General features: G+C 38.9%; 2 protein-coding genes across 3 annotated transcripts in view; one reads left to right on the plus strand and one right to left on the minus strand.

Annotated features, from left to right (window-relative positions):
• Positions 1 to 21,242, plus strand: part of ZGRF1 (zinc finger GRF-type containing 1) — a 68,853-nt gene that overhangs the window by 15,607 nt on the left and 32,004 nt on the right. Inside the window, exons 6-10 of one of the 2 annotated variants that reach the window (XM_045284144.1) lie at positions 3,575 to 3,651; positions 5,471 to 5,521; positions 7,557 to 7,634; positions 9,726 to 9,911; positions 18,901 to 19,064. In XM_045284144.1, the coding sequence (XP_045140079.1) occupies positions 3,575 to 3,651; positions 5,471 to 5,521; positions 7,557 to 7,634; positions 9,726 to 9,911; positions 18,901 to 19,064 (556 nt within the window). The remainder of the gene's footprint in view (positions 1 to 3,574; positions 3,652 to 5,470; positions 5,522 to 7,556; positions 7,635 to 9,725; positions 9,912 to 18,900; positions 19,065 to 21,242) is intronic. The other variant, XM_045284145.1, reaches the window with a different exon arrangement.
• LOC105978669 (40S ribosomal protein S27-like) lies at positions 5,023 to 5,341 on the minus strand. The gene has a single exon (XM_013004798.3). The coding sequence runs from the start codon at positions 5,238 to 5,240 to the stop codon at positions 5,085 to 5,087; it is 156 nt and encodes a 51-aa protein (XP_012860252.2). The 5' UTR covers positions 5,241 to 5,341; the 3' UTR covers positions 5,023 to 5,084.

Raw genomic sequence — 21,242 nt, forward strand, 5'->3', positions numbered from 1 at the left:
AAAGCTGATGGTGCCTGGCTATCAAAAGATATAGCGTCTGGGGTCTTAAAGGCTTGAAGATAAACAAGCGGCCAACTAGCTCAGAAGCAACAAAGCCCACATGGAAGAAGCACACCAGCATGTGTGACCACGAGCTGTCGAAGGGATCAGGTATCAAGCATCCAAGAACAAAAAAATCATATCATTGTAAAGGTGGGTGAGTGCAGAGTGGAGACTCAAAGCCCATCGGTGGGCAACTGAACACCCCCTTACTGAGGGATTGTGGGGAGGAGACGAGCCAATCAGGGTGCAGGGTAGCAATGATGAGACATATAACTTTCCTCTAGTTCTTTAATGCTTCCTCACCCCACTATCATGATCCCAATTCTACCTTACAAATCTGGCTGGACCGGAGGATGTACATTGGTACAGATGGCAACTGGAAACACATTGAATCCAGTATAAATGACTCCTTCAGGACCAGTGGTGAGAGGGGCAATGCCTGGAGGGTGAAGGAAATGGGTAGAAAGAGGGAACCAATTACAAGAATCTAAGTATTGCCTCCTCCCTGGGGGATGGACAGCAGAGAAGAGGGTAGAGGGAAACGTTGGACAGGGTAACTTATGACAAAACTATAATAATTTATGAACTATGAAGGGTTCATGAGGGAGGGGGAGGGAGGAGGAAGGGGGAAAATGAGCAACTGATATTAGGGGCTAGAGTGGGAGGCAAATGTTTTGAGAATGATGAGGGCAACAAATGTGCATATGTGCTTGACACAGTGGATGTATGTATGGATTGTGATGAGAATTGTACGAGCCCCCAATAAAATAATTAAAAAAACAAACAAACCAAGATCCAGTATGCTACAACTTTTGTGTGATAATTGACTCTCAATTTGAACATATAACTTTAGAATTTTATTCTGGGCTGAGTACAGAAAAAGAAATGTCAGTTTTCACACAGTTTAAAAAAATTTTTAAAGCTTTTTTAGAAACAACATCAATTTCCAAAATCTATTTTTGTTTCATTAAATTTATACAAAAAATTATGAAACCAAGAATAACAATTGCGTAAAAATGAAGTTTACATCAGATATCATTTTTTCTCAATAAGAATCATCCTAAAATAATAACCTTCCTGTACCTTTAGGAGATCCTGAAATTCTTGAATATACACTCTCTTTTCTAAAGGAGAATTCTGTTTTGTAAAAGGATACCTGGTAAGGTGATAGGGTCTTACCATGTTGACCTCCTTTCCATTCCATTGACTTGCCAACTTTCTTTTAAAATTCTTCATGTGAGTTGAGTGAAGGTTTTCAGAGCAGATCAGTTTTCCATTCTGCAATTCATAGACATTTTGTTTCATGTCATTGATTACAATACCTACAATACAATGCCATCTATCCCACTAATCTTGTATTTTCCTGTTCCCATTCCTCTTTCTTCCCAACCTTTCTGAACTTTGCCCTTTTGATCTCAATGGTTGATTATTCTAAGGACTGAGTAGCTTAGACTAAGGAATACATAGAGACCTGTCTATTTGGCTGTTGTTTTGTGTATAAATGAGCCATTAGAGTGAATTTGTTGGGACAGAATAGGGAAGCTGGAAAACTCCCTTGCGAGAGTAAAAGCCACCTTAAGAATAAGGGAGTAGTCATGAAGAGTGAAGCAGATAAACAGTATTAACATTTACTAATTCTAGGACCCTGCTATTAGGGAGCTCTCTCCTACGTTGAGCATGCATGTGTGGTGGGGAAAGAAATAACCTACTAAAACCTTGTTGCTCACTGTAATAAAAACCACACCCACTAGCATCTAGACCGTTTACCATCCCGAAGTGTCATGACACTTACAACCTGACGGACTAAGGGAAAGTGAGAGATGGACCTCAGGTGTATCACAAATTCCTCCTTATTTCCCCCTGGACAATCATGAATAGTCTTCCCCTTAGTTAACATATATTTGTAAAAGTAGACTAGCTCTGCATTGAATCACTCTAAGGCAGTGGTTCTCAATCTTCGTAATGCCCAGACCCTTTAATACAGTTCCTTATGTTATGGTGACCCCCAACCATACAATTATTTTCGCTGCTGCTTATAACTAATTTTGCTACTATTATGAATCGGGCAACCCCTGTGAAAGGGTCTTTCCACCGGCAAAGGGGTCGAGACTCACAGGTTGAGAACCGCTGCTCTCAGGCATCTCCACTCCAGGGAGACTGACGGACCCCTCCTTCAGAACATACTTTTGCTTTTAAATAAATGCTTGGCTGAGTGCGCTGCTGTGCTGTCTGTACTATTCTACCAGGTATTCTACCTGACTCCTTTTTATTCGATTTGGAGAGAAGTGGAGGTAACAAGTTCAGTTCCGGCCCAAAAAGGTAGTTGAGGGCCATAGTCTCAGGGGTCCAGCTAGTCTTTAACCAAGCAGTAAGTTGGCCCTTTTATAGCGTTTTAGTTTTGCTCCCACTTTATCTAGAACCTTCTCATGTAATCCCCCAAGAGCAATTGGGAGTGATAGCCAGGGACCATCTAGTTCTTCTGGCCTCCGGGACATGGAGGCTGACATCCGAATGGCACATTGGTCACTTGGACTAATTGTTTCCACGTGTGTTCAGTTTTCTTCGTGCTTTGCCGATCCGCGTGGGAGAGATCAATCTTTACATCTAAGAGGCGTCGTCGGCTCACCAGCTTTCCTGCCTCAGAGTTTTCTGCCTTTCACCTATCTTTCAACCAAGGCATAGCTGGATTTTTTCTCCCTCATCCTAAATGTTACTTCCGATGAGATGCCTTTCTTCATCACACTTTCTAAAGCTGCTCTCTAGCATACCACCCTTTTATATGAGGTGGTTTCAGAAAGTGTTGGGAAACCGGGTTAAAAGAGAATAGAATTTCGCAACATACTTTTTGAAACACTTGCATACCTACCCATTTGTGTCACAATCTGAATTTAACTGATTTAATTATTTGTCTATGTTGCTCTGTTTTCAGGGATCTTGTTTATCTTAAGTCATGCTTTGAAAAGAATTGTTTTGTGAATAAGCAAGTATACTTTTTTTTCCCTGTCAAGTGATAGTCAAATAGATTTTGGATCTAGAAATAGCATTTAAGTAGTTTTTTTTCTTTTTATGTTTCACAACAGCAGTGTAACTAACGGAGGAAGAGGGGTCTGTCTGTCTTGCTCCTAAAAATTCGGCCAATATTTAATTTTTAGTATAGGTGGTTAGCTATTGTTTTAGTGTTTATTTTTCAATTAGTTTGAACAACAACAGAAAGGAAACATACCTACTATTGTCTTCATTCTGATTTAAAAAAACGTTTTTATCACGACAGTATTCAAAGTTATAAAAGAATCCCCCAAGTGACCCACATTCCAGATTCAGTAATTACCAAGATTTTGCCCCACCTTGAAATTTCAGTGATAGCCCTTGTTTCTTTCCATTAAAGTTTAGACTACTCAGCCAAGCACACTCATTGCCAATGAGCTGATTCGGACTCTTAGTGCTCCTACAGGACAGGCTAGCAGTGCCCCTGTGAGTTTCTTGAGACTTACTAGTTATGTAATTTATATCATTTGATTCTTAGTCATTACAGCTTGGAAACCCCTTCCAACAGTAGTTTCACAAGCTATGCCAGAATCTCCTCATCTGAGCCCGGAGTCTCCTCGACAGGTGTGTATATTTTTTTCCTGTTAGTATGTTCTTATATTTTGACATAACAAGTTCTGTGATTTTAAAAAATAGGATTATGGTGACAGAGATGTTCCCAAACAACATGTTTCTGATCCCTTTGTATCAGTAATTTTTTTTCATGGCTTACCTAGACCCAAAGAAATACTTTACAGTTTTACTTTTTTTCCCTACAGTTCTACTTTTTTAGTAGGTAGTACATAGTATTGAATAACTTAATAAGTAACTATAATCCAATAATTTAGTAAGCATTTCATTTGTAAATGAGCACAGATACTTACTGACGGAATGAGTGCATCAGCTGGGCATTGCACCACTTCTCAAACCTCGAAGTAGATTACACAACATCGCCCCATTTCTTCAACATGATTTTTCACACAGTAATTGCTCTTATCAATAGCAACTTCATCAAGCCCAGCTTCATGAAGATGCTATTAAAAGACAATATTATCTAATGTTGAGACTGAACTATCTTGACTTCATTCATCAGCGCCCAGCAGATAATGCATGACACTGGTCTCCTCTAAATTAAAATATTTCCTGGAACCTATGAAATGCACTGTGTTCCTCAGGGTGCCATGATGCACAGTTTGAGAGCCATGATCATAGTATTAAAAATAGTGCTGCCAATTAGGATGACTTGGCAATTTGCAATAGTTTAGAGTAGTGTTTATCAAAGAGAATGTGTTATCACTTTTGAAGGGAGAATTCTCATTTGGTATTGTCATTTCTAGTGGACATGTATGAAAGAAAATAAAACTACCTAGCTTCTTTGCCTGTGTTTAAAAATATGGTTCAATCAGTGTTTCCCAATACTGCCCTTTGGGAGCTGCCATAATGATCTGAGTTGGCAGGGGTTAGGGAGTGGGGTTGCAAAAGCAGATTCTCACACTTTATCCTGGATTACGGTCTATAGTAAAAAGTTTTTCATTGCTAGAAGAGTCCTAAGTAATTTTTTTCCCCCCTGAAAACTGGGTGCTAGGCCAAATAAGTTTGGGAAAACTATGGGTTAGAATTAATGTATTTAAATAATGTTATAGCCCTTCCCCATAATGTCCTATTTTTCACATTATTAAAATTTTTTTAACATTTTACTATTATAAATAAAGCATGATTTTGCTCATAAATCATTATTTGCATTTTAAACTATTTTCTTAGATTTGATTGTCAGGTGGCACTGAAAGTCTAAAAATAATTTTATTAGGTTTTTGATACATATTGCCAAATCTAAAAATTTAAATGTTATAACATGAATATTTATTTTTGCCTATTCACACCAGTACTGTTAAGAGGTTTTAGCTCCTGCTAAGTGTTAAAAGTATGTTATTAACATTTTAACTTTTCTTTTTTTTTTTTTTTTTTATCCAAAATGGGTTTATTAGAATGGCTTTCCACTCATCTCCATTCAGGGTCTTTTAGTGCTGCTTCCGTCTGAAGGAGCATCCTTCTGTGAGCCTTGCTTTTCCTCCTGTGGGCTGACAGAGGACAGAGCAGCCAACACACAAAACGACTGTTTGTGCGTGGCTGAAGACCGTGGTGATTTTATAGCAGCCTGGGCCTTTGACATCCATGAAGTAGGCATTGGGGCTCTGCACCAGGCGCTTCTTCTTGTGTTTCTTCTTCTCCTCTTCGGGAGAGGGATGAAGGAGGTCCTTTGCGAGCTAAGACGGGCACAAACTCCCATTTTAAATTTTCTTTCTTTGATTATTAATGATGGTATTCATGTATCATTTATGTCTAGTAGAAATTTATATTTTTATCTTATAAATTGTTGTCTTTTGGTTATTCTTAGATACATGAGGTGTTAACAGAAGCTAAAGTTGAACCAAATGAGCCATTTGAGTCTTTTCAGGTAAATTATCTTTTTAAATACAAAAATATAAATTAGTCAAACAGGGGGCTTCAAATAGTTTATGGAAAAATTCCATTATCTTTTAATTCCATTTACATGAACTTTAAGAATTTTAGTATATGTAACTTGTAATTTTTAAAGTTTGTATATTGCCAGTTGTCAGTCTCATTTACAACCAGATATCCCTAATGTAACTTGCTATCTTTTGTAGCAATGTACTTTGTGATAAATATGATTTCATTAACTAATAAGTCCTTTATTAGAAAGCTTAACTTTATAAACTAAGCCACGAATTGTCATTGACATATGCAGCTCTGTTGCCCAACACAGAACAAAATCTGTGTTGTGGTGACTTGTCATTTTTTTACCTAAGACCAAACATTAATTATTAAATATCCAGTAATAGTATAATTTAGCATAACAATGATCACACATTATTTTCACTTGAAAAATTGGGTTTAAACTTTTTCTAGCATTGTTATCACAAAGTATGAATTACAGATAAATTTGTTTTTGCCATTGGAATGAGTTTTCATTTTAAAAAATATCACGTTGTTAATAATTGGCTACTACCTCACAGCAATGAGAAAGGCTTTACTACATTATTTTGAAAGAAAAATTCTGCTTTTTACAATAAAATAGGAATGCATTTTCACTTTTGTAATGGCTCTTTCTTACCACAACACTCTGAAACAGTGTCTATGTACATTGGTTGTGGAAGGAACTTTCAAAACTTTGAGAAGACATTTAATTTCATCTCTGCCTTATTGCTCTAAGTATAATTCACTACATATAGCAAAGGAGCTGTTTCATCTGAAAAAGTACTATGCAATTAATTTTAAAGCTCCTTATGTTAAAAAAATCTGATTCTATAAAAAAGCAAACAAACAATCTGATTCTAAAATGTGATTTGGGGGTTTTCAGATGCTCCTTGGTGGGCATTTGAGCTTAAATACAGTATCATTATTTGAAGAAGTACTACCTCTTGTTTATTGAGGATGTTTTTTCCCCTCCTAGTTCTTAAAAAAATTTTTTTTAAGGAGTTCCACAGTTGAATTCGTTGTTTAAGCATATCTAATTCATAAAGGAACCCTAGAGTAGTAATTGCTAGGCTGCTCACCAGACGGCCTGTAGTTTGAAACTCACCCAGCTGCTCTGCGGGAGAACGATGGGGCTGTCTGCTCTCTTAAGATGGGCAGTCTCAGGAACCCTGGGTAGCATCTCCATGAGTTGGAATCGACTCGGTGGCAGTAGGTTTGGTATGGATCTAGTTCATATAAGAAGTTCTGGTTATTTCAATACAGTTCCCGGATGAATGTAAAATGATTAGTTGCTGCTCTATATCTTGTATTAGTGGTTGTTAGAACGATGATTTATTCTTGGGCGGCAGCTATGCTGACCACCAATGTTGCACATGATTCATTATTGAAATCTCTAACTCTGCTTATAATTTCTTTTCTTTTCATTTCATGCTAAATTTTAAGTTAAACCATCTCCACTTAAATAAGTATTAGATTTAAAGGGTGATGTACTATGTACCAAACACATTTTTCCAGTGTTAAGATTTTAATTGAAATTCTGATCTGGATTTTGTAATGTGTTCGGTTTAAAAAAATTGAGCATAAAAGTTAAATTAAAAATTTAGCATAATACCTGCTAGGGCACTTTTTGGCATTTATAAACACCAAAAATCTACTGTCACCAATCAATTCTGACTCAGCTTTATGTAGGGTTTCCAAGATTGTAAATCTTTCTGGGAGAAGACACCTTCATCTTTCTCCAAAGGAGAATCTGGTGGGTTTGAACTGCTGACTTTATGATTACCAGCCTAATGAGTAACCTACATCACCACCTGCTTCTGTGTGTGTGTGTGTGTATGTGTGTGTAGAGAAAGAGAAATACAATGGAGATGCCCTTAAGTATATTTTCAAGGGCAAATCTAACTTTAACATTTTTGGAAGTATTTTTTCTATCAAATTTATAAACCACCTGCAAAACTACCCTAGTTTATAGATGTATTGGTGTTTTATTCTAGTTTACTACATTGGGAAGTGAAGAAAAGAATGCTTTTCTATCTGTTATTCCTAAACAGATAGAGACCTGTGACCCTAAGGTAAAATTTCTGAAGAACTTTGACTTTTTAACCTACTATGTTTTCCTCTTAATATTTCCATAAGCTGAAAGTCAGTAAGCATAATAAATTAGCATCATTTCAAGAACAAGATAAACCCTTATTTTGATCTTGAATTTTCTCTCTACTAAAAATAATCTAATAATGCAGTATATATATTAAGAACAGAAACGAAGCCATGTAAAGTACTATAAATGACTGTTATGTGGAGAACAAACAACTTATAGTGTACTCCACAACTTCCGCTTTTAAATGAATATGTAGAAGTGAATACTTGGGGCCGACTTGGCAGCACCTCACAGCAACAGTAACTCAAGTTCTAATCAGAACTACCTAAATTCAATAGCTGTCAAGTCAAATTCCAACCCAAGGACCCTGTAAGGCAGTAGAACTGCCTCATAGGGTTTTCAGGGCTGTAAATCTTTACAGAAGTCAGCTAATGATTTTGAAGTGCTGATCCTTCAATGAACTGCTGGGCACTTTACTACATTATCAGGACTCCTTAGTACAATCTCATCCACAGCAAAGAGTGATAGAAGCAATAGCATAGAGACGTTTAATTTTGTAAATAGTAATGCTATTCCTAAAGCTCAATTAGCTACTGGAAGAATCTTCCTGACAGCATAGATAAAGGGACCTCAAAAAGTTCGTGGAAAAATAGAATGAAAAGATCATGGAATTTTTCCACAAACTTTTTGAAACTCCCTCATATTTGCATGTGGGTCAACAACAACAACAAAACCAGAAATATACATACAGTTCCTAACAACTTAAAAAAATGAAACGTGTTTTTAACTTCAGAAGGATATTTTCAATAAAAGTCTTGTAAGGAGCATTTTGGATTTTATTTTCCTTACAAATGTGTGATTTAGAATCTTCATTGTAAACTAAGTATATTCAGATGATACATTATTATCATTTGGTTAATTGATCACTTGGCAATAAGTGAGCCCTTTTTTGTACATTCATTTATATTCCAGGAGAAAGAGGAGGCTGTTTGCTCCCGTGGAGATTTAGGGTTGCTGTGACTTGGTGGCAGTGGGTTTGGTTTTTGCCTGTATTGGCAAATCTTTTTCCATGTGATTTCCATGGCAAATCTTTTTCCAGAAGGCTGCCACCTAGTGTGAAGTAAAACCCTTAGAACCCTCAAGGGGGCAGCAGAGGAAGCTATTTGAAGTGTGAAGACAGCTCAAAGCAGAGGGGATGCATGATCCTCACTGTGGTGCATGCTTGCATAGGGGCCATGTGCCTAGGTCTTTACTCTTAGAGCAACAGGCTATGAAATATTCTGCTGGCAGTAGAGAGCCCACTACCCATCTTGTTTTAAGCTTGGTAGTTTGTAAAAGCCCTAAGGGAAGAAAAATGCATCCTGTATTCCTTCCCTTTCTATCATCTGTTAATTGATTGCATCGGATTGCATCTTATATGCCAAGTACTGCGTAGGTAATACCAAGACAAAGCAAAGAGGCCTCTGCCCTCAAGGAACTTACTCACTGCCATCAAGGCCATGCTGACTCATAGAGACCCTATAGGTCAGCTAGAACTGGCCCATGGGTTCCCAAGACTGTAACTGTTTATAGAAGTAGAAAGCCTGGTCTTTCTCCTGCAGAGTGCCTAGTGGTTTCAAACTGCTCATCTTGCAGATTGCAGCCCAGTATATTACCACTACACCACCAGGGTTCCCAAGGAGTTTGCAGTACAGTGCACATATAGAAAAGAATGGGTTTTTGGAGGAAAGTGTAACTAGTCTGTACTGGAAAGTCGTATAGCATATAGTAAAAGCATAGGGAAAGAAGCAACCCAGTCTCTAGCTTCAGTGTTCCTTTATTACTCTATTTATTCCTCTGCTCATAATAAATAATTCATCATTGTTCTTGTTGAAGACAAAGCAATACATTTAAGAAAATTTAGTGTTAACACATGTTTTGGGGTTCCTGGTTTGTAGCACTTGTAGTAGTTAATATTTAATACAAAGCTGAATTATGTATTGATATCTATGTTTAGACATTGTGAATTAGATGTATGTATCTATATATCCTTTGGCAGTTCTCATTTTTAATAATCTCCCTATAGCTTGTTGAGTTTCAAGGGCACCAAGTTAAAGGATCAGCGACTAGTGTTGTCATGGTCAGAGGACACAGCTCACAGCGAGGATGTAGACCATTTCCTGATAGGATAGAGCATGAAGATATTAGGACAGATTCTTGTTTTCCAAAATCCAAGAGGCCTGGCACGGGCATGCAGATTGACTTCTTGCAGGTAAAAATATTCTTATAGTTGCATCTTACCAAATGCCTTACATATTCTGAAGTGAATATAGTTAGATGAATCTTTGTATGGTGATAAGCTAAAAAAAGGAGTTCTCTAAATTAAGGTGATGCCTTCTAGCTTAGCTCAAGCTACTTGAGACAAAAGTATTTTATTTGAAAGATTTACTGCCCAGCAAGAGTTAAAAAGGTATTTTTTTCTTTTTCCTTTTTCTCTTTAACCATAAGACACATCCCAAATATAAGCACAGATCGCATGTGCACAGCTGAGTAAGTACCACAAATATGCAGTGCACTGTCCGCGTCCCAGAAGCTCCGCCTCCTGTCCCTCTCAACCACTACCCCTTCCCTTGCCCCAGACAAGGGACAGTGTACTGACTTTTAACATCACATATTAGTTGTGTTTTAGAAATTGTATATGAATGGAATAATACAAAACCCAAAACTCTACAATCGAGCCAATTCCAACTCATAGTGACCTAATAGGGCAGATGTTCCTGTGGGTTTCCAAAGCTTTTTGTTTGTTGCCTTGTTTTTGGTAGAGTACAATTTATTTATTTTCCCCAACAGTTTTATTGGCACATGATTTGCTTATCATATAATTCAATACTTCAATTGTTCAGTCATATCAAGAAGAATAATACAATAACCACCACATCAATCTTAGAGCATCCCTACCCCCACCCTATGGTTAAATTGACTTTAAAATGTGTTGTGCAATCACAACCTGTTCTAGTGCTCCCTCCCACCTCCCGCCTTCATTATTTACTCCTGAAATCCCCTTTCTCTCTTTGTCGCCTACCCCACTTCCCTACATTCTCTATTGCCCCTAGCTGCAGCTATTCTCATTACACATCCACTTCTCCTGTGCTTCACAGCTGGGAAACCCAACAGACAACAATAAGAAGCAAAATCACAGTAAGGTGGTAAGGATAAAATCATAATAGTAAGGCTATAAATCTTTATGGCAGCAGAAAACCTCCTCTTTCTCCCTCAGAGCGGCTGATGGATTTGAACTACTGACCTCGCAGTTAGCAACCCAACTCATAGCCCACAACGCACCAGTGTACCTGAAGCAGAGTGATAACACAGTGTATTGCTGAAGCGCATGCAGCTGCTCTTTTCACTTTCAGTGCTGGAGCAGTGTTCTGTTGTATGGATACACTTCAGTACATCCATTCTGCAGTTGGTTGGTTTGCCTGCATTTGGGGCTGTCCCAGCTAATGTTCCTTTAAACACTCTTTTAAAAATATGTATTTTAAGAGAAGAGGGCGGACGGGGACGTCGGACAGTGTAACTTATGACAAAACTATAATAATTTATGAATTATGAAGGGTTCATGCGGGAGGGGGGAGGGGGGAGGGAGGGGGGAAATGAGCAAATGATATTAAGGGCTCAAATAGAAGGCAAATGTTTTGAGATTGATGAGGGCAACAAATGTACATATGTGCTTGACACAATGGATGGATGTGTGGACTGTGGTAAGAATTGTACGAGCCCTCAATAAAATAATTTAAAATAGATGTATTCTATTGTGATCTGTGTGAGAGTCACAGAGCACACGAGTCTCGCATCAGCAATGCGGACGCATTTTGTTTCATGGCAGTAGTTGCGATTCCCTCGGAGGAGCAGCGCTCTTCCCGGTCCCCGCATTCTGTGCCCATGCATCCTTGTTTCCTGCCCCTTCCTGGTGAGAAGTGACCATTTTATTCACCTGACATAAAATACTACACACTATACATTCAAGGTCTTCTTAATACTATGGACAGGGCATATAAGGGGTTTTGTTTTTTGTTTTTTCCATCTTTCTGGTATAAGTCCAGCCGTGTTTTGAAATTTTTTGTTTGTTTCTTTAGTAATTTACTCTCCACACTTGTTTTTTTTAGTTCTCATCCTTCTTCTAGAACTTCTGTACTAGTGCCTCCTGTGTATTTTTATGATTTCAGAGTCATTTAATGAGTATTACTTCCTTTTGGGCCCCACGGAGTAGGTTTGACTTCCTCTTATTGTCAAGTCTATAACATTTTCTTTCCTCTTAATAGTGCACTATAATTCAGGATTGCTGAGTTTTGTCAAAGATAGAATTTGTCTATTTCTCATTTTTTGTGGGTTTTTTGGTAAGGACAATTAAATTAGCCTAGTATGAACATTGTATTGATAAAGAAATGTATCCATTTGCTTTATTCAAATTTTCACTCGTCAGTTATGCTAATATATTTTATCTCTAGTCTGTCAAAAGAATCCCTGGTTGCATAGTGGTACTGAGTTGGACTGCTCAGCTCAGGTCAGTAGTTCGAAACCACCAGCTTCTCTGAAAGACGAGGCTTTCTACTCCCCTAAAGAGGTATCGCCTCAGAAACTCACGGGCCGTTCTAGCATGCCCTTCAGAGTCACCATGAGTTGACATCAACTCGATGGTAGTGAGTTTGGTTTTGTTTGAGCCTGTCAAAATGTTCTAAAATAAAATGGCTGGACCTACCAACGGAGATCAGTGCTATTGTAAATAAATATGAGATTACTGGTACATAGAAGTTTTTGAATTAAAAAGAAAACTGTGTTTTCTAGCAGATTAGCATTGATTATAAGAAACACCTTTATGCTTCCGTGTTCTTGCTCCTGTGAATAGTCTTATGATGAGTATGGGTGTGCGTATATCTATTTGTGTTGTGGCTCTGGTTTCTGTTAACACTGGACTGATAAGCATAGTGGTTACATGTTAAGCTGCTAACCACAGGTCAGTAGTTTGAAACCATTAGCCCATCCATGGGAGAAAAATGGAGCTTTCTACTCCAATAAAGAGTTATAGTCTTGGAAACTCACAGGGGCAGTTCTACCTTGTCCTTTAGGGTCACTATGAGTTGGCATCCACTCCATGGCAGTGAGTTTGGTTGGTTTTTTGGTAGGCATAAGGTTGGTGGTTCATACCCACCAGTACTTCATGGTAGAAAGTTGAGGCACCTGTAAAGGTTTGCAGGTTGCTATGAATCAGAATCGACTTGATGGCAGTGGGTTTGCTAGTTTGTTTTTGTTTAAAAGTACCAAATAGAGGGATTGCTGGATATATAGTATTTCTATTTCCAGCTTCTGAGGAAGCACCATACTACTTTCCTCAGTGATTGTGCTACTGTTCTGTAGTTCCACCAGCGGAGTATGAGAAGTCCAACTCTCTGAACCTTTGCCACTATTTGTTATTTGAACGTTGCTATTGATGCTAAGTTGAAGTGATATCTCATTGTTGTTTAGGCTTGCATCTCTAGAATGGCTAATGATCATGATCCTTCCATCAGATGTTTGTTGGATGGCTGAATGTTTTCTATGGCGAAATATCTGTTCATGTCCTCTGCTCGTTTTTATATTGGATTATTTGTCATCATCTTGTTGAGGTGTTGAAGTTTTCTAAAGATTCTACAGTTAGTCCCTTGTGTGAGATGCCATTGCCAAAAATTTGCCCCAGTTTGTGTTGTTTTCTTTTCCTTTCTTTTGGTGAAATCTACCATGTTAAGACCTAAAGGGCAGTGTGTACCCATGAATAAAGTTCATAGGATTAGGTAAGGCAAGGCGCTGGAAACAGGACACACAGGGAAGAAGTGAGTTATGCGATTTGACATTGAAGGGGCTGCAGGGGAGGCATTGAAGCAAAATGTGTATGAATTGCTGAATATGATCTGGGCGCAACTCGCTCTCTTTCTTTTTTTTTTTCTTTTTTGTGAGTGAGTGAGTGAGAGTCAGTGAGTGAGAGAGTGTGTGAGTGAAAGGGTGAGTGAGTGAGTGTCAGTAAGTGAGAGAGTGAGTCTCTTTCTTTCTTTCTTTTTTTTCCTCTTTCTTTCTAACAGTTTTATTGGCACTTCATCCACCGTCATGCAATTCCATAGTTCAGTCTCATCAAGAAGCGTGTTGTACAATCATCGCCACAGTCAATCCTAGAACCTTTCCCTCTTCCTTGTACTCGTTATCAGTGTCATTATTAGTTTTTTAATTGTGGCAACAACATACAGAACAAAACAATCTCCAATTCAATAACCTCCACATGTACAATTCAGTGTCCTTGATTATACTCTTCACGTCATATAACCATCACTGATATCCTTTTCCAAAGTATTCCGCCACCATTAACATAAACGTATTGCTCCCCTAAGCCACAACTCTTCCTCCACCCACGATAACCCTTGGTCAAATTTGGTTTCTTTCTTTTTTAGTAGTTTTCTTGATATAATATTCACATATCACACGCTGCCATAGTTAAATCTCCCCCCCCCCCACCCCGCACAGTTATGGGCTTTATTAACACTATGTTTACAGAAATTTCTTTTTTAAAATAATTTTATTGGGGGCTCATACAAGTCTTATCACAATCCATACATGCATCTGTTGTGTCAAGCTCATTTGTACATTTGTTGCCCTCACCATTCTCTAAACATTTGCTTTCTACTTGATCCCTTGGTATCGGCTCCTCATTTCCCCCCTTTATTCCGCCCCCCCCCCATGAACCCTTGATAATTTATAAGTTATTGTTATTTTGTCATGTCTTACACTGTCCAACATCTTCCTTCACCCACTTTTCTGTTGTCCGGCCCCCAGGGAGGGGGTTCTGTGTAGATCCTTGTGATTGGTTCCCCCTTTCTACCCCACCTTCCCTCCACCCTCCTGGTATCGCTACTCTCACCACTGATCCTGAGGTGTTCGTCTGTCCTGGATTCCCTGTGTTTCCATTTCCTATCTGTACCAGTGTACAGCTGGATTTGTAAGGTAGAATTGGGATCATGATAGTGGCGGGGAGGAAGCATTAAAGAACTAGAAGAAAGTTGTATGTTTCATCAGTGCTATACTGCACCTGACTGACTCATCTCCTTCCCCGCGACCCTTCTGTAAGGGGATGTTCAGTTGCCTACAGATGGGCTTTGGGTCCCTACTCTGCACTCCCCCTCATTCACAATGAAATGATTTTTTGTTTTTTGATGCCTGATACCTGATCCCTTCGACACCTCATGATCGCAGAGGCTGGTGTGCTTCTTCCATGTGGGCTTTGTTGCTTCTCAGCTAGATGGCCGTTTGTTTATCTTCAAGCCTTTAAGACCCCAGATGCCATATCTTGTGATAGCCGGGCACCATCAGCTTTCTTCACCACACTGACGTATGCACCCTCTGTCTTCAGCGGTTGTGTTGGGCCTGGAGCAGTTCTTTCATCTCTCCCTCTTCTAGCCCACAGGGTGCAGGAAGTACCTGCCACAGCTGTGGTCGTAAACCACCTCTCCCAGGGGCCGGGCCACCATAATGTGATCTTCTCGGTGACATTTAAACAGCAGAATTACTGTTACCAGTCTTGTCACAAAGCATATCTAAAGCTCACTGCACACAATCATTTAAGTGGCTATCATGTGGACAGTTCGACTCTATTCACATGTGGGCCAGCAACACTAACGAGGCCACAGCTGCTGCCTGGGCCGTGTGGTTGTTTCCTGCCGCAAGGCTCTTCCAACTCATGCGGCTGTTAGGGGGCATCCAATGAGTTCCAACACATAGCGACACTGAACAACCGGGTGAAACACTGCCCGGTCCTGTGCCATCCTTAATTGTCCTCCATCTCATAGTGACCCATATGCGCAGAGTAGGGATATTCCATAGATTTTCAAGGTTATAACCTTTTTTATTTAATTTAGACTCTGAGCTTTTTATTAGGGTTTGGGTGAAAATGTACAAAAAGTTTTCCATTTAGCAATGTATACACATTTTCTTTTTTTGATTGCAACTATCCCCATCCCCCCAGTGTAATAGTGCCAATACTGCCCTTTAGGTCTTGAACTGTTGAATTTTCTGATGAGTCCATTCCTCCTGGTATTATTATTCACATTATTCACCAGTCTCTTTGACTGAAAGCTGATCCCCTCGGGTGGGCTTGTTTCCCTGAGTTGGTCGGTATTCAAGGGCCACAGTACCTGGGGTTCTACCTCTCTCTACCAAACTAGTATGCCTGATCTTTTTTTCCCAATGATTTTGAGTTTTTTCTGTATTTGTTCCCACCTCCACTCTGTCTAGAACCTTTTGTGATCCCAATCAGAGAGGTCACGAGCAGAAGCCGAGTACCATCTGGTTCTTCTGGGCTCAGGCTAGTGGAGGATTTGGTTCACATGGGAAATTCATCCTTTGGTCTAATTACTTCTTTGAGCCAATGATTTTCTTTCCTATTCTTTGTTCTGGAAGGTAAAAGACCAAAGTTGTGTCAAACTCTAAGACAGGGGTGTCAAACTGGTGGCCCATGGGCCGCCGGTTTGACACCCATGCTCTAAGACATCACTCCACCAGAGTAAGCTATAGAGCACTGTCATTATGGTCTGTGTTATGCAAATTGACCTAGATGCCTCTCAAGGGACTGGATTATGGCTTAGAGATTTTTAAACCTTTGCCCCAGTTTGCTCTGCTGTATCCATGGATGTATTTGAAGCTCATGCAAATGCATACATAGAAATATCTTCTGCATCACCTGTATCTACTCATGAATGTACTCCCATTCACCTTCCCACATCTCTTCAGCTAGTTGGTCAGCCTATGTATCTACTCAGAGAAGCTGTGACCTTTTGGCAGTAGGTTGCCAGGCCTATCTTCTGAGGCAAAAAGACCTGGTGCCACAGTGGATTAAGCATTGGACTGCTAAGCTCAAGGTTTGCTGTTCAAAACAAACAGCCACTTTGCAGGAGAAAAATGAGGACTTTCTGCTCCCATAAAGATTGACAGCCTTGGAAACCCAAAAGGGCAGTTCTACTCCGTCCTCTAGGGTCACTGTGCATTAGAATGGACTTGATATCAGTGAGTTTTTTATCTTCCAATGCACTTCTAGGTGACCACCAATCTTGCAGCAAGTAGTCAACTACCTGGACTATCAACATGCAAAACTGCCAGCACTTTTCAGTTGTATCCATATTTTAGAGATGTTAAAATGCAGAGAAATATGTCAGAAGAGTTTATGAACTATAATGTACTCTGTTTTCCCTGAATAAAACTGGCATTGTGCATGTTTTTGTTAGGTGCCATCGAGTTGGGGCCAACTCTTTGCAAGCCTGTTGCACAACAAACACTCCATAGTTCTGCACCATCTTTATAATCATTGTTATGTTTTAGCCCATCGTTGTAGCCACTGTGTCAATCCATCTTCTTAACCATCTTCCTCTTTTTTACTGGCTCCCCACTGTGTGTGTGTGTGTGTCTCTGTTGATATCTGCTGATATTTATCCATATACATCTATTAATTTGTAAATTATAACTATTCATATATGTGTAGTATAAATCTATTTATATCAGTGTATTTGTGTGCGTGTGTGTGTGTGTGTGTGTGTGTGTGTATCTGCAGAGTCTCTGGACGAGAAAATAGTAAAGTCCTGGACTGATAACTGAAAGATTGATGGCTCAGACCCACACAGAGGTGCTTTGGTAGCAAGGCCTGGCGATGTGCTTCTGAGAGGTCACAGCCTTGACAGCCCTGTGGGGCCATGTTATTCTGCACACTGAGTTCGAGTCAACTCAATGCCAACTGACAGCACATCCATCTGCATACACAAAACAAATGTATGTTTTCTTTTTACTAAATAAACTGATGTATAGATCTCTGTTTTCAGCTTGCAGATAAAGAAAACGTTCCAAAAGAAGATATGAGCTTTAATGTGGAAGAATATTTTCAAGTGATAGCAGAGTCTGATAAAGACTCCATTGAGGATGATTGTAAGTAAATTATAAGTAAAATTTAGCAAAGCTATTTAGCACCGAACAAAAGACCATGCAACGAAATCTGCTTTTTTTTTTTTTTCCTCTCACAGCAATTTTAGGTTTCCCTTCTTTGGATTCAGAGCATTCGTATTATTTGGATTATAATTTCAATTCAGCAGAGAGGACTGTGTGGGAAGCTAATCAGGTATAATACGAACAGAATCCTGATAATTTAGAGTAAAAAACCAGTGTCAGCCTTGCAAGAAATCAATCTAGTTAGAAACTAAAAGAATAAAGTTTTAAGATTGGTTGACATTTTTAAGTATAATCAAAAGTCTTAATAGCAATTAAGCAACATTATTTTGATGGTGAAACTGATGAGTAATTTCTGTCAGAAGTAAGAACAAGAGAGGGATGATTGCCCTCTCCTTTTCTATTTGAAGATGTTTTGGTAAATGCAATATGACATGAAATGAGAAATCCTTTCTACCAACATGTCAGAAAAGAAGAAACAAAATTTAGAGAGGAATCAATTAAGAAGTAATAGAAGGCTAGGAAGAATTTAATAAAGGAACTGAAGATAAGAAAAACTGGAAAATAATTAATTTCCTAACCCACTTAGAAAATATGCTAGAAAAGAATCGCAGAAATCACAACAAATGACGCAAAGTGCCAAGTCATAATCTTAATTAGAAATGTGTAGGATATACACGAACTAGACTATGAAATTTTACTCTGAGACTTAAATCTCTGAGTAAATAGAAGCTTAACAACTGTATGTCCGGAACTTGTAAAGTATCACTGTCCCTGAAAACCAGCAGAGAGACAGATTAATGAAGAGAACAAAGAGAGTTAATTACTATGCAGGAAACTGTAAAAGGGCTCTAGATGACAGCAGTAATCTGGTTTAGATGGATGATTAGGGAAGCCTTCTGCTAACGCAAGAGCAGGGTCAAGAACACATGAAGCAAAGGAAACAGCAAGTGTGAATACCAAGGCAAAGAAGAGTCGGGTAGATTTGAAGAATGTGGTTGGGTTGCAGTGAGTGAAAGGGAAAGTGAGTTTATTCTGTTCTCCTTGAAAGATGCACCTATGGTTCCTTTTCCCTGTTACAGCTCTACATAATATGTTTGAAACATTTTTTATAATGTAGATAAATCTATCTGCAGATAAGAAAAACTGGAACATTTTCCTTCCAACTATGTTGGGGAGAAATTCAATAAGATTTTAGTCTGTAACTTTGTTTCTAATGATTCCCCCTCAAGCATTCCTTTCTTTTTGGATAGGAGACTCCGAGAGAACACAACACTTCTACCCTGAGTCCTGTCTCTTCTTTTTCATTGACTCCAAGAGATGAACACTTCATTACTGAATTCTCCGAGGAGTCCCTGAAAGCAAGAACGTTACCTGGTGACCTTCACTTTTTCACCTTGAAAGATATTGTTGCCATGTCTGGCCTTAGCATGAAGTTTCTCATTTGCAAGGTTCCTGCAGACCTAGAAATATTTTGAAACCAGATTCAGTGTCATATGCACTGAAGGACTTTAAATCCTCTCTACTTTTTTACTTGTTCTGTTACAGATGGCCATTACTTTTATAAAGGAGCGTCCAATAGTTTGTGAGAAAAAAAAAATTCATGTTCTTTTAACTCCATTTTCCCATAAACATTTTGAAGCCTCTCATATGATATTCCCAACTAGCTCTTTAAACGAGTAAATCGGGTACCACAGAGTTGATACTGGTTCATGGTGACGCCCCGTGCATCAGTAGAACTGAGCTGCGTAGGATTTGCAAAAGCTCATTTCTCAGAAGTAGATTGTCAGGCCTTTCTTCCAGTGCCTTTGGGTAGACTTGAACCTTTAAGCTTTCTGTTAGCAGCTGTACATCTTAACCATTTGCACCGTCTAATGACGCCTGCTGGCTCTCTAAGCTGACTGCTTTCAACTTGAGTCTGACTTACAGAGACCCTGTAGGGTAGAGTAGAACAGCTCAAGGGTTTCCCAGACTAAATCTTTACAGGAGCAAATAGCCTCACCTTTCTCCTTTGGAGTGGCTGGTGGGTTTGAACCGCCAATGTTTTTGTTAGCAGCTGAACTTGTAATCCACTGTGCCACCAGGACTCCAACAATATTAGGAAGCTCTTAAACTGCTGCTACCACCCTGGCCATTTCCAGCCCTCTGTTTTCATATGAAAACATATTGTATGTCTCTTAGAGTCATGTCATGCTTTAATAAGTATAAGCATCCCATCTGCTCACTTTCTTTTCTTCTCTTTTACAAGCTCACTAGTATAGCTCCTTAATTATGAAGTTATGTTAGGTGAGTGAAAAAACTGTAGGTCAATGCATGTGATGCTGGGTGGATGATATCAAACAAACAACTTTTTAATGTGAATGGTTGTCCAGTTGGAGACGACTTAGTGGATATAGTCTGGAAGGCAAGAGGGTAAGGAAGAGGAACATTGGAGCTTCAGTATGGGAGGAATTGGGTATATTCTAGGAGAGGTAATACTTATTGGAGAGTTTTGAGTAAAGGAGTTATATGAGTGGGTCTATACTTTAGAATCAGCATGACTACCTTTTTTTTGGACTAGACTGCAAGTCTATTTCTTTTAAGAATAGTCTACAAGGAGTTCAGTGCAATGTTTTAAATAACAAATGTTATAACTTTGGCCAGGATAATAATTGTCATTGTTGTAAAACATAACCAATTTGTGCAACTATCAGCATTAATTATTTCTAAAAGTTTTTAATTACCCCAAACAGAAACTCAATGCTCTTTTAACAATAACTCATCCTGCCATCCCCCCACCCCCCAAGCATCTGGTTACCTTAATAGACTGTTATCGTTATGTATTTCCCTACTGCATCTATTTCACGTAATTGGGATCTAGCTTTTTCACTTAGCACTGTCTTTTTCATTCATATTTTAGTGTGTATCAGTACTTCATCTTGGTCTGTCCAAATAGCATTCCATTGTAAGGACACACCACATTTTGTTTATTGATTCTTTTGTTCACGGTCACTTGGATTGATTCCCTCTTTTGTGAATTTGATACCTTCTATAATGATTCCATCTATTGTGAATACTGTTGCAATGAGCAGTAGTGTACAAATAACTGTTTGAGTCTCTTTCAATTCTTTGGGCCATGTATTTAGATATGGAATCGCTGGGTCTTATGGTAATTCTGTTTTCCACATCACTTTACATTCTCACTAGCATTCAGTGAGTGTTCTGATTCCTCAACATCCTCTCTAACCCTGTTATTTTCCAGAGTCTCTTTTGGTACTAGCCATCCTAATGGATGTGAAGTGCTATCTCCTTGTGGCTTTTACTACATTACATTTCCTTAGTGAACATATATTCATGTGCTTATTGGCATGTGTCTTTTTTTGGAAAAAAATATTTAGTCCATTGTTCATTTTTAATTTAGTTGTTTGTCTTTTCATTGTTCAGCTGTAGGAGTTCTTTATGTACTCTGGAGAGTAATCTCTTTTCAGATAGATGGTTCTCGAGTATGTTTTGCCTGTTCTGTAGGTTGGTAAAGCCCTTTGATGCATTTCTACCCTGTCCTAAAGGTTGCTATGAGTCAGCATCAACTCTATTGCAGTGAGTTTTTTGAGTGAGC

The sequence above is a fragment of the Echinops telfairi genome, unplaced genomic scaffold, assembly GCF_000313985.2.
Source record: "Echinops telfairi isolate 266 unplaced genomic scaffold, ASM31398v2 ScPeMD7_7468;HRSCAF=8506_0, whole genome shotgun sequence".
NCBI lineage: Eukaryota > Metazoa > Chordata > Mammalia > Afrosoricida > Tenrecidae > Echinops > Echinops telfairi.